The sequence below is a fragment of the Hemicordylus capensis genome, chromosome 3 (genome assembly GCF_027244095.1).
Source record: "Hemicordylus capensis ecotype Gifberg chromosome 3, rHemCap1.1.pri, whole genome shotgun sequence".
Classification (NCBI taxonomy): domain Eukaryota; kingdom Metazoa; phylum Chordata; class Lepidosauria; order Squamata; family Cordylidae; genus Hemicordylus; species Hemicordylus capensis.
In genome coordinates this window covers 298,627,889-298,640,393 of record NC_069659.1, presented here as the reverse complement: position 1 = coordinate 298,640,393, position 12,505 = coordinate 298,627,889, and the positions used below count along the sequence as shown (strand labels likewise).

Below are 12,505 nucleotides of genomic sequence, written 5' to 3'. Positions count from 1 at the left end.
TGCTTGCTCTGCTGTTCTCTGCCTTTGTTCTTGGGGAAGGAGAGGAGATATCATTACCAGTGGTGAAGGGTTACGATTCTAAATGCAGAAATACACGTCCACACAGATAACCAAAAGATACAGTTGCCCGGCTTTAGAATGGACCCCCATCTCCCTCCAGTCCCACAGCAACCTTTTGTAAACAACTCTCTCTCTGTTCCTCCCATAGGCATCACATGGGGTAAGGTAGTGTCGCTCTATGCGGTGGCTGCTGGCCTGGCTGTGGACTGTGTGAGGCATGCCCAGCCAGCCATGGTTCACACCATTGTGGATTGCTTGGGAGAGTTTGTCCGCAAGACCTTGGTGACGTGGCTTAAGCGGAGAGGAGGCTGGGTAAGTGGCACTAAATTTCTTGAAAGTGTTAATTTGTAAGGTATGGAGGTATTCTTGATGTAAATAAAAGCAGAATGATCTCATGAGCTCTTGGCAGGCAAAGACTGGGCCAAGTTTCCCCTTCTAGACCCGTGCCAATGAGCCTTTCAATCCAGTCCTGTTCCGCAGTGATCCTGATTATAGCAGCTCTGCATCTCTCTACAGCTTTGCAACTGACCTGCAGCAACCCCTACTATATTTGCCATCCAGCTTCCAGCACATTTTCAGTAACCTAGTTTGCTCCTGATCAGCTAGCACCTTTTCTATGAATGATCTAGTGATTCATTCTGCATGGCTTAAAGGCATGAGCATATGTTGCTTGGAGCTGCTGCTGTACACACTATGGGAGATAAATATGTTGTTAAAGGTGCTGCATGGATTTCTGATGCAACTGTCGCATCAAACTGCATGTCCAAAATTTGGCTTAAAATGTAATGTGTCAAATGGGCTTTGCTATAGATATGTACTTCAAGCGATATGAAAATAGCAAGAAAATGAAAAAGGTAAGAACAAAACTGAAAACAGCCAGCAATTTATATTTACAGTATAGCCTTCTGTTCTGAGAATGGTGGGATTTTGTGCGTTGAGTCCTTATGGCCACCTTCTTAAGTATTTGTGCGTGTGTGGGGGGGTGGGGGTGGTTGAATATGATCAAGGTGCAGCGATCAGCTTAAAGAGAGGGGAGGGTGCTGTGCCAGGAAGAGGAAGCAGAGGTATTCCTGCTTTTGCTGAAACTGACTAATATCAGCAGTGGCGCTTGGTTTTAGGAGACATGGAGAATGGGATCTCTCTTTTGGGCTGTAGGAAGTTCTTCATTTTTACACATACGCTTTGTTGCTAATTTGATGAAATATTCTCTAGCACTGTATTAGCACATCTAGAGCAGTGTTCCCTCTAACAGGGATTCCCTGATGTTGTTGACTACAACTCCCATAATCCCTAGCCAAAGGCCATTGCAGCTGGGGCTGCTGGGAGTTATAGTGAACATCTGAGAATCTCTGTTAGAGGGAACAGTGATCTAGTGAACCATTCCCTGAGCAGCTGAGTTACAGAGCATGTTCTGCATGGCGGGTTACCTGGTATCCTCCCAGGAATTATGTCTGTTTTGCTACTCTTGGCTTTGTGGTATCTACCAAAGATGTCTCCTTATAGTCCCCATGGCAAAGCTGGAATCACTTCCTAGTGAAAGAGTCCTGAGCCATTTTTGGAAGGGCGGTATATAAATCAAATAAATAAATAAATGCAAAACACGAAAGAAGGCAGCCCAGAACTTCAGGCTGCTGGGGAATGGGCCAGAGCAACTTGTGGTCTGGATGCTAACCCCAGGCTGCTAGTTGATCACTCCTGCTTTAGATATTGGCTCTTTGTGTTCATTTAAAGTTTAGAAGAATGTACAGCTTAGTGCAGACTAGACCTGTAACCCTTTGTACACTCGCAAATTAATGATGGAGAAAAATGTCTTGCAAGCAACGTGAGGCTTTTGTGAGTCTTAGCTACATGTGTGTGCATGCTTGTTAAAGACTTACAGGATGCAGATTGACCACATAATCTAGGCCATAGATTTTAGGAATTGGGAAGTAGGATGTGGAACTGTCAGAGCTGGTATGAAAACATGGCAGTTGTAAGGGGGGAAAGCTCTGGAGCAACATTTTAGGGCTCTTGAGGGAATAGAAGGATGGAGAGTCCTTGTGGAATTGTAGCAGAAGTCAGGCTATGGCACTGCGTACTAGATGAGAAACATTGTGTGTAAAGAACAGCACACTTCTGATTTCCCATTTCTTTTTTCCTAGACTGACATTACAAAATGTGTGGTGAATACTGACCCCAATCTCCGGTCTCATTGGCTTGTGGCTGCCATCTGCAGTTTTGGCCACTTCCTGAAGGCCATCTTCTTTGTACTCTTACCAGAAAGATGACATCTAGCTGCCCAGTGAAGCCCCATCTCCTTCTTGTGGACACACAAGGGGACAAAATAAAAGGAGGAAGAGGGCTGGGCAAATATACCTTCCACTCTTCTGGCTTTCCAAGCTGCCTAACTGCAAATATATATATTTTTCTTTCAGCAACAGAAAACCTTTTTCCAGGTCACTTTTTGAAGTTCCAGTTTCACTTTCTAAGTGGCTAAGATCATGTTCACAAATTTGGGAGACTGGTGTGTTGGGTAATCAGTTATTTATTTTTGTTTTTCTCTCCTTCAAATTTGTGTCACATTTCTAGTTGGAGCTGCTATCGAGAAGGGAATTGTGCTCTTCATTTCTGAAATGGCAACTACAGTACTTAGTGATTTGTCTTTCAGTTAGGCAGTAGATTCCTCCAGCCTTCCCTAAACACTGCATCCTTGAGCTCTTGGTTATTGTTGCTGTTAAATGGACCAGGTTTCTATAGCAGACTGAAATGTAGTTATCTTTTAAAGCTAGTCACCACAGCTATGCCTAAGAAAACCAGACAGGGATTGTGTACTATGGCTAGCAGAGCTACAGTTTATTACTTACATAAGGGATTAGGATTGAAGAAGATAGATCCAGAATCCAATTAAAATGCTATGTTCTATTTAGTGGAACAAAACAGAGTCCAGACTCACGAAACCGCAGCAACATTTTGAGCCTTCCAACATAAGGCCTCTTCCAGGAGCATGAGGAAGCTTGAGATCTTCACATATAAGATTAGAGACCTTCACTGCATATTATGAGGAATGTGGGTAGGGGAAATGGCACAGATGCCTTGTAGCCACTGCAGTGTATTTCTCATGTGCAATGTGTGACTTTTGTTTCTGTAAACAAAATAAATAAATGCTGATTGGAATATTTTGGTATTTTCTTATGCATATGTAAGACGTTACAACCGTGTTGGAAGGATATTCCTGTGCTGTCATATTGTTTCCAGGTGATTCTTGGTAGAAAGACCAAGAATGAAGAGGCCGAGCCCACAGCAAAATTCTGGACTGACTGCTAGCTGATGGTCTGCTCAAGCCTGGGGCCAGATAATACCATTTTCTCACTCACTGCTCCACATTAAACTCTCCTTTGAGAGTTTAAGGCCTAGGAACTGACATTTCTTTCTTGGAAATCTGACACGAAGATGACTCCATGTAGAAAGCGGGTAACTTCCTTGGCAAATATGAAATGGAAAATCATTTGTGCTGTTAAAACATCTTTTTGTGGGACATCATTTGAACTGGAGAGAAAACTCTGTTGTAGATGTTCAAAGGATACTGGCATGGAAGCTGCAGGAGTGTGGCTATCTAAAGAGTACAATAATACTCATGCTAATGTCTATTTGATGACAAAGAATGATGATGAGAAAGAAGGTTTCTTGTTTGGAACCTAAGCAGCTCTGAAAAGGAGGTGGGGGAGAGACAAAATACATAACTTTAGAGAACAATAAATGCACACGAAGAGGATGATGGGAGGAAATGGAGTAAAGATTCCTGCCACTGGGAAAATGCTCACAGCCATACAGATCAGTTCTCTGGAGTTTGATAATTCTGAGCAGAGTCTGAATTGTCGAGAAGGCAAGGGCTGAAACTGTCTGTTTGTGCTCCCAGCAACTCAAAGTGTGTGCTTGGGTGGAGTTATTCTCTGTCCATCACGTATCCGGCTAATAAGCCTGAATGTGTGCAAATCTACACCTAAAAGCAGGGGAGCAGGTTTAGGCTCGAGGGAGGCTTTTGTAACTTTAGCAGAGAGGTAAAATAGGCACTGTTCTGGCCTAGGAGGACTAAAGAGAGACAAATCATTAGTAGGCAAAGGTCCTAATAGTGATATTGCATCTATTTTTTTAGTAAGGAAGCTTGGGTTTACAGTCCAAAGTTAAACGCTGAAAAGGAGAACTACTCTTGCAGAAAGGTCATTCGACTGAGCACCCAGGAAAAAGCAGAAGTAGAAATGATGTAATTGCTGTAAACTGCAAAGTGGGGACTCCACCATTTCCCTTCAGTGAAAGCCATGGGGATGACCAATTTCACCATGAACGCTGCAAGAGGCATACAATATTTTACAGGAGAAGCACAAATCACCTGGACATCTACTTTCCTCTGCCTCTTTGTAACACACAAATAGGCTCAGATGTGTATGGATGTTAGTCTCTCAGTTCCTCACTGTACTTGCAATGAGACACATGCCATTTAAGTTGTAGTTCTATATGCCGCTAGTCTTCCCCCATCATATGCTCCAATATCATTCCCAATCTCATTAATTCTCTGGCCGAGACGACATAAAATGCTGAGTTGCAATTAGTTCTTGACCCCAGGCTTTCTCTCTCCCCAAATGCAGCAAGATATTGCAATCTGGATGGGAAAATCTATGATAGCAGTCTGATGCCAGTTATATCTAGATTCCAAGCTGCTTTGTCTCTGAGTGAGGGAAAGAGATGCAGGTACCCTGTGGCCTTCATGGTGTGGGGTGGAAGCAATATACATGGTTGTTCTCAGCAGTACAACTCCTGAAGGAGAAAGAGTAGAGAAGCCCTTTAGCTCTTCTCATTCCCGTCCACAGGTCTTCCGTTTCAAATGACTGTATTTGACGCTGTGTGGGAGTTGGGAGAGACTACCTCTGACTCAGGGTAATTTGGCACTCTGATCTAGGGAATGGAAGTAAAGATAGTGACGGGTCACCTGGGGAGGCCCATTAATGAGCAGTGCTTGGGCCAAATCAAACAATACTCACAGGACCATCCAGTAGACTTCCTTGTAACATGATCAATAGCTTAATTACAACTATAGTTTAGCTAAGTCTCTTACTAAGAACAATTACATACAGGGCCTGTTCTTATAACCCAGGCAACCACAGTTAACTGCAATTGCCAAGCCAGGTGCACTCCCACAGAGTGAGTCATGAGGACCCATGCTGTACCGGCAATTGTAGTTCTATTGTCACGGTTAACTAGGATTAAGCTATGATCTGCAACTATGTAGCCTTCTTGGATAGGGCACTGGTTGGATGTTTTCAGCACCATTTTTTAAAAATTCACTAAGTATGGGTTTATCATTTCTCCATCCACTGGCTACCACCATACTGGTTTTCAAGCAGGCTTCATGAAATATTGATATTTCCTGTTACATTAAAAAAGAGTGGTAAAAATGTCACTGTTAACCATTTCCTATCTAGGAATGAATCATTCAATAGAGATGAAAGGTAGGTGACATTCAAACGCCAGGGAAACTTCATTTCCAAACTTCCTCACTTAAATTTTGGACATTTCCAGTTGGGAATACTGTACTGTTAAGAGTTAGTTTGAGCAGCCCCATATTAATCTGCTGTTGAATTTAATGGGAATTAATCCAAGATGTTGGATGGATTTAAGTGTTTTGGCAAAGCATGTGGAGGAATCCCCACAGGGCACAAAAGAGCCGTTTTTTTTGTTTTTGTTTTAATCCTTGATGTATATAGACAGTATACATAAGCAGGCTGTTAAGGTTAGTGTGCTGGACTCCATTCAATCCATACTCCATTCAGTCCTTTCCCTTTCAACTCAAGAAGTGGGCTAGCAGAGGATAAAATTACTCATAAACCTACCATAACAGCCTGGTGTATTATTTATTTATTTACATATTATATCCCGCTGTTCCTTCAAGGAGCCCAGAGCGGTGTACTACATACTTAAATTTCTTCTCACAACAACCCTGTGAGGGAGGTTAGGCTAAGAGAGAAGTGACTGGCCCAGAGTCACCCAGAAAGTATCATGGCTGAATGGGGATTTGAACTCAGGTCTCCCCGGTCCTAGTCCAGCACTCTAACCACTACACCACACTGGCTCTTTTTAAAGTACCTATAAGGCTCTGTTATTTCAAAGGGATCCCTATATATGGGTGGTGTGCCTGATTATGCTTCTAGTATTTAAGATTTATTCTATTCCGTAGGTAATATTAAAATTAGTTAGTCATGACAAAGCACAATTGAAATAAGACAAGTTAGTTACGACTTTGGATGTTGCCCAGTATCTTAGGCATTCACATATTCAAGTATATATTCATGTATCTGATGAAGCAGAATGCATTTCTTAAAAGGTTATGGTGACATAAATATGTTAGCCTACATCCAAAATAAGAATCATGTATGGGGTACACTTCTGTGCACAGAGGGCAGGAGTTAATTTTGGCCATCCCGCATTCGTTCTGTAGTTGTTGATGCATTCTGCAAATATGTCCTTGAGGGTCTTGCAATCTTCAGATGGAAGGGAAGGGAGGATTAAAAACTGCTCCTTCTCTTACCACACACGGGGAAGTGTTCCCCACTTGCAATTCTCAGTTTGGATATAGGGCCATTAAGGCACTACTAGGCGGTTTCAAATGTTAATGTAGTCTTAATTGTATTGAGATTGTTAAACATAATATGAACTGGAATGTCTGGTTTTTCCTGCTGATAGTCATCAAAGATTAACTGGAAAACCAACACCAAGGGTTTTCCCCTTGGTACTTACCCAGTTTTGTTGGCACTGTCATTCATAGGAACATAGCACCTTATACCAAGTCAGACCATTGGTCCATCTAGCTCAGTATCGTCTATGGCTGCAGCTTCTCTAAGGTTGAAAGCAGGAGTCTCTCTCAGCCCTATTTTGGAGATGCCAGGGAGGAAACTTCAAACCTTCTGCATGCAAGCATGCAGGTGCTCTTCCCAGAATCTGCCTGTTTCAAGGGCAATGACTACCCAGAGCCTGACTTGGCGGGGGGCAGTTCCCATAATCAAACACATACACAGAAGTGTGGGGTTAAAGTTAATGAACACTGCAGCTGGACATACCTGTGTTTCCCCGAAAATAAGACAGTGTCTTATATTAATTTTAGCCCCCAAAAATGCACTAGGGCAATTAGCGGTACATCAGAAATTACTGCTAGGTCTTACTTTATGGGTAGGTCTTACTTTCGGGGAAACAGGGTACTAGCAATCATAACCAACTTGAAACTCATACCATGTTCATTATGCCGTTCTTTACCCACTTTTGGAAGCTCTGATAGCAGGGTAAGCATACTTGCATTTAAGGCCATGGCTCTGTTCAGCTGATATGAACCATGGTTAAATAATTGTGAACAAGCTTCAAGTCTGTGTACATTTCTTCTCTCCTCATTCATGAGAGGAGGAGATTGAAAGTTTCACTTCTGAACAAATCACAGTTCTCCATTACATTTAAACTCAGGGAAATACAGTTTGTTAAAACTATAATTAGTTGACAAGCCATCTATGCCAAATCATGACCTGCCGACATGGTTTGTTTTAACTAATAACAGTTTCAGCAAATCAAGTGCAGATATAACAGGGTTATATCTATGAAATATGGTTAGTTCAAAAGTGAAAGCAGACAGTTTCACTCTGCTGCTCTTGCATGCAGGAGGAGGAGGAAAGGGGAGGGTGATGCATGAGGCCAAGGCTTGGGCAGGTCTACTTTCATAACAACAATCCATGGTTTACTGTTACATGGCCTGAACCAGACCATTGTGTCACTTGCTACAACAAATCTCAACCCATATTCTGCCATTTCAATTCAGCATATGAATTTGCCTTCAAGCTGAACTGACATCACCAGACTGGGTCTTGAATATTACAGCATGTAATAAGGAACTTGTGATTGTGTGGAGTTTATCTGCTAATCTATGTACTATGATATAAAACCTAGTGCAGATGAGATTATGGGACATGAATACTATATAAGCAATTCAATAACAGCTAATGGAAATGAATATGCAAATTAAATATCCTGATAACAGTTTATGATCTTCTAAAATCCATAAGACTTGATACATCCAATTTGAAGAGTTTCTCTAAAGGATATAACTTGTTTCATTCCAGGCATTTTGGTGCATAATAGAGAAGATGTTCTAAACTGTCTTGAAAAATTAAAAATTAACAAATCGCCAGGGCCAGATGGCATCTCCCCAAGAGTTCTGAAGGAACTCAAATGTGAAATTGCTGATCTCCTAGCAAAAATACATATCTTGTCTTTACAATCAGGCTCTGTAGCAGAGGACTGGGAAGTAGCCAATGTAACTCCGATTTTCAAAGAAGGATCCAGGGGAGATCCAGGAAATTACAGGCCGGTCAGGTTAACTTTGGTGCCAGGTATATTGATGGAAAGCATAGGAACATAGGATGTTGCTAAATACCAAGTCAAACCATAGGTCCATCTAGCTCAGTATTGTCTATACAGACTGGCAGTGGCTTCTCCAAGGTTGCAGGCAGGAATCTCTCTCAGCCCTATCTTGGAGATGCCAGGGAGGGAACTTGGAACCTAGATGAGCGTCTCTATCTCCTGAGGAAAATATCTTACAGTGCTCACACATCTAGTCTCCCATTCATATGCAACAATGGTGGATCCTGCTTAGCTAAGTGTACAAGTCAGGCTTGCTACCACAAGACCAGCTCTCCTCCCCAGAGGCGTATCTTGGGGGGGAAAGCGCCTAGGGCAAGCACTGAAACTGCGCCCCCTGTCCAAACATCTGACACCCATCTTTCAGATAACTTTACCACAATATCAGCTGAAAAATACAAGTCAAGCTCGTCAATCTTTTAATATTTCAAAAACTATTTAGCAGTGTATGTAGCCAGACCAAAAAATGCTGGAAAACTACAAATTTCAGTATGCTGGGGCTCATGAAACACCCAAATACTATGTGGAGGTGTACTTGGAAAACTAAACAGAAGTGCCTGTCTAATTCTCTATTATGCATTGTAGCATCACTATTACATAAGTTTTAAAAATAAATGGAGAATTTGACTTTTCCCAGATAATCTGAAAATAATTAAAGGATATGCAGAGTAAACTTTGTCACTGCTTGGAATATATTCTAGTATTTCAGAAAGACAGTTAAAATGAGAGAAAGAGAGCAAGAAACTCTCAGTGGGCCGTAATACTAAAGATTTCACACTGATTCAAAGACAAACTCACCTTTAATAGCCATATTAAGACATCAAATTTAACTCACTTATCACAAGAAGCAAAGTAAGAGCAAATGAATACAATCCTAGCTCATAAGCTTCAGCTCAGTATTCACAAGCCCTGATTCTCTGTAGGGATGTGCGGACTGGTCCGGGGTCGAACTGAACCACCCCCCCCAGTTCCATCGGACCGGAACCGGACCACTGGGTCCGGTTGGTCCGCGATTAAAAAAAATTTTTTTTTCAAGTACCTTTAGCCCCTTCAGGGGGCTTCCTGAGGCTGCGGGGGTGTGTGTCCCCGTGCGGGTTCCCTCTCCCCCCACTGGCCTTCTTCATCAACACTGCGGCCTGCTGTGGCCGGGTAAATGAACATTTTCGGCCCTGTTGGGCCTCCGTAGGATTAATATTAAGTACCTTTAGATTTTTTAAAAATTAAATTATTTTTCAAGTACCTTTAGTCCCTTCGGGGGGCTTCCTGAGGTTGGGGGGGGCCCTGCACAGGTTCCCTCTCCCCCCCGCCAGCCTTCTTAATCACCGCCGCGGCCCGCCATGGCTGGGTAAATGAACATTTTGGGCCCTTTGGGGCCTCCGTAGGAGCGCGCAGCCAAAGTAGCCAATGTAACTAGAAGTAGCCAATGCGCTCCTATGGAGGCCCCAAAGGGCCGAAAATGTTCATTTACCCAGCCGCGGCGGTGATGAGAAGGGCCGGCGGGGGGAGAGGGAACCCGTGCGGACACCCACCCACCCCGCAGCCTCAGGAAGCCCCTCAAAGGGGCTAAAGGTACTTGAAAAATAATTTATTTTTTAAAAAAAAATTTAAAAATCATGGACTGGTCCAGGAAACTGACCGGACTTGGGGTGGGGTGTTCGATGGGGGGCTGGATGGAACCGGGCCAGACGGTTCCATGCACACCCCTAATTCTCTGTACATAGTGCCAGTCTGAATATGTGTAAAGTGACTTATATTATATTGAATTTTTAATTTTTTTTCTAACCAGTAGCCCCTTCGGGGGGCTTCCTAAAGGCTGTGGGGGGTCCTGCAATGTTTCCCCCTTCCCCTGCTGGCCTCTAGGGCCTAGCAGGGACTATTTGAGCATGTGCAGTGGCCATTTTTTAAAACAATTTTTTTTTAAAAAAAATGGCTGCTGAAAACAAAATGGCCACTGTGCATCCTCAAATGGCCTCTGCGAGGCCCGGCATGGCCTAGACTAGGGCCTCACAGAGGCCTTTTGAGCATGCACGGTGGCCATTAAATTTTTTAAAAAATTTTTAAAAAATGGTGCCCCCCCACCTTCAAGTGGCACCCGGGGAACGTGCCTTGCCTGCCCAACCCTAGATGTGCCCCTGCTCCTCCCTAACTTAAAGACAAAATTGTTATAGAAGAAAAGGCCTTGCTGAAGGAGAACCAGCATGGCTTCTGTAAGGGCAAGTCTTGCCTCACTAAACCTTTGGACTTCTTTGAGCGTGTCAACAGGCATGTGGATAAAGGTGATCCAGTTGAAATAATATACTTGTACTTCCAAAAAGCTTTTGACAAAGTTCCCTACCAAAAGCTCTTAAGCTTAGCAGTCATGGGATAAGGGGACAGGTTCATGTGTGGATTGGTAACTGGTTGAAAGACAGGAAACAGGGTAGAATAAATTGACAGTTTTCACAATGGAGGGAAGTAGGGTCCCCCAGGGATTGGTACTGGGATCAGTGCTCTTTAACTTGTTCATAAATGATCTAGAAGTTGGGGTAAGCAGCCAAGTGGCCAAATTTGCAGATGACACTAAACTATTTAGGGTAGTGAAATCAGGAGCTCCAAAAAGATATCTCCAAACTGAAGGCATGGGCGACAAAATGGCAAATGCAGTTCAATGTAAGTAAGTGTAAAGTGATGCACATTGGGGCAAAAAAACCCCAACTTCACACATACAGTGATGGGATCTGAGCTGTCGGTGACCGACCAGGAGAGAGAACTTGGGGTTGTGGTGGACAGCTCATTGAAGGTGTTGACTCAGTGAGGGGCAGCTGTGAAAAAGGCTACTTCCATGCTAGAAGTCATTAAGAAGGGGACTAAAAATAATATTGCTAATATTGTAATGCTCTTATGCAAATCTATAGTGTGGCCACATCTGGAGTACTGCATACAGCTTGGTCATCGAATCTTGAGGAGGATATTGTAGAACTAGAAAAGGTGCAGAAGAGGGCAACCAAGATTATCAGGGGGCTGCAGAACCTTCCTTATGAGGCTAGGCTACAGCATCTGGAACTCTTTACCTTGGAAAAGAGGTGAGTAAGGGGAAACATGATCGAGGTGTATAAAATTATGCATGGAGTGGAGAGGGTGGACAGAGCGCAATCTCGCTCTCTCATTCTCTCTCTCTCTCTCTCTCTCTTACACACACACACACACACACACACACACACACACACACACACCACTAGAACCAGGAGTCATCTCATGAAACTGAAGGTCATGAAATTTAGGAATGACTAGAGGAAATGCATAATCAATCTATGAAATTATTTGCTTTGGGATGTGGTGATGGCCACCAGCTTTGATGGCTTTAAAAGGACTTAGACAAATTCATGGAGGACAGGTCTATCAATGGTTACTAGTCTAGTGGCTGTGGGCCACCGCAAGCCTTAGAGGCACGATGCCTCTCAATACGATATGCCTCTCAAATACGCCTCTCAAAAACGATGCCTCTGCAGGGGAGCAACAGCAGGAGAGAAGGCATACATATACCTCTTGCCTGTGGGTTCCCCCCCGCAGAGGAATGTGGTGGGCCACTGTGTGAAACAGGATGCTGGACTGGATAGGCCTTGGGTCTGATCCAGCAGGGTTGTTCTTATGTTCTGATAATGCCTATTCCACATAATTTTGATTATACAATTATGAGGCTGAATTCTGAAAGAATCCTGAGCTGTCATCATGATCTAAGAAGTTAATGAAAGTAGAAAAGACACTGTCTCTGGGGGGTTGTTTAGCACTTTACAGACTTGAATCCTTCTACTCCAGCTAGCTTATTACAATTATTAACAAGTTCCAGTTTCAATCCTGCATTCAGTTTAGAGGAATCCATGACCACTTCCTTTGCAATAAACACCTTGCTTGCACCAAACCATAAAGATAATTAAAAGGAAACTTAGACCCAAACTGCCCATCATTCTCCAGATTCTCAGGAAGATACACTGGAAGCTTCTTTATCAATTCTAACTAATCATTCAAAGCCATACCC

The 12,505-nt window shown here is 43.1% G+C and overlaps 1 protein-coding gene across 2 annotated transcripts in view; it reads left to right on the top strand.

Moving 5' to 3' along the window:
- Nucleotides 1–3,213, top strand: part of BOK (BCL2 family apoptosis regulator BOK) — a 45,959-nt gene extending 42,746 nt beyond the window's left edge. For both annotated transcript variants that reach the window (XM_053313054.1, XM_053313053.1), the window contains 2 exons: nt 209–372; nt 2,202–3,213. In XM_053313054.1, the coding sequence (XP_053169029.1) occupies nt 209–372; nt 2,202–2,327 (290 nt within the window). In that variant the 3' untranslated portion in view covers nt 2,328–3,213. The remainder of the gene's footprint in view (nt 1–208; nt 373–2,201) is intronic.
- Nucleotides 3,214–12,505: the final 9,292 nt, after the last annotated feature.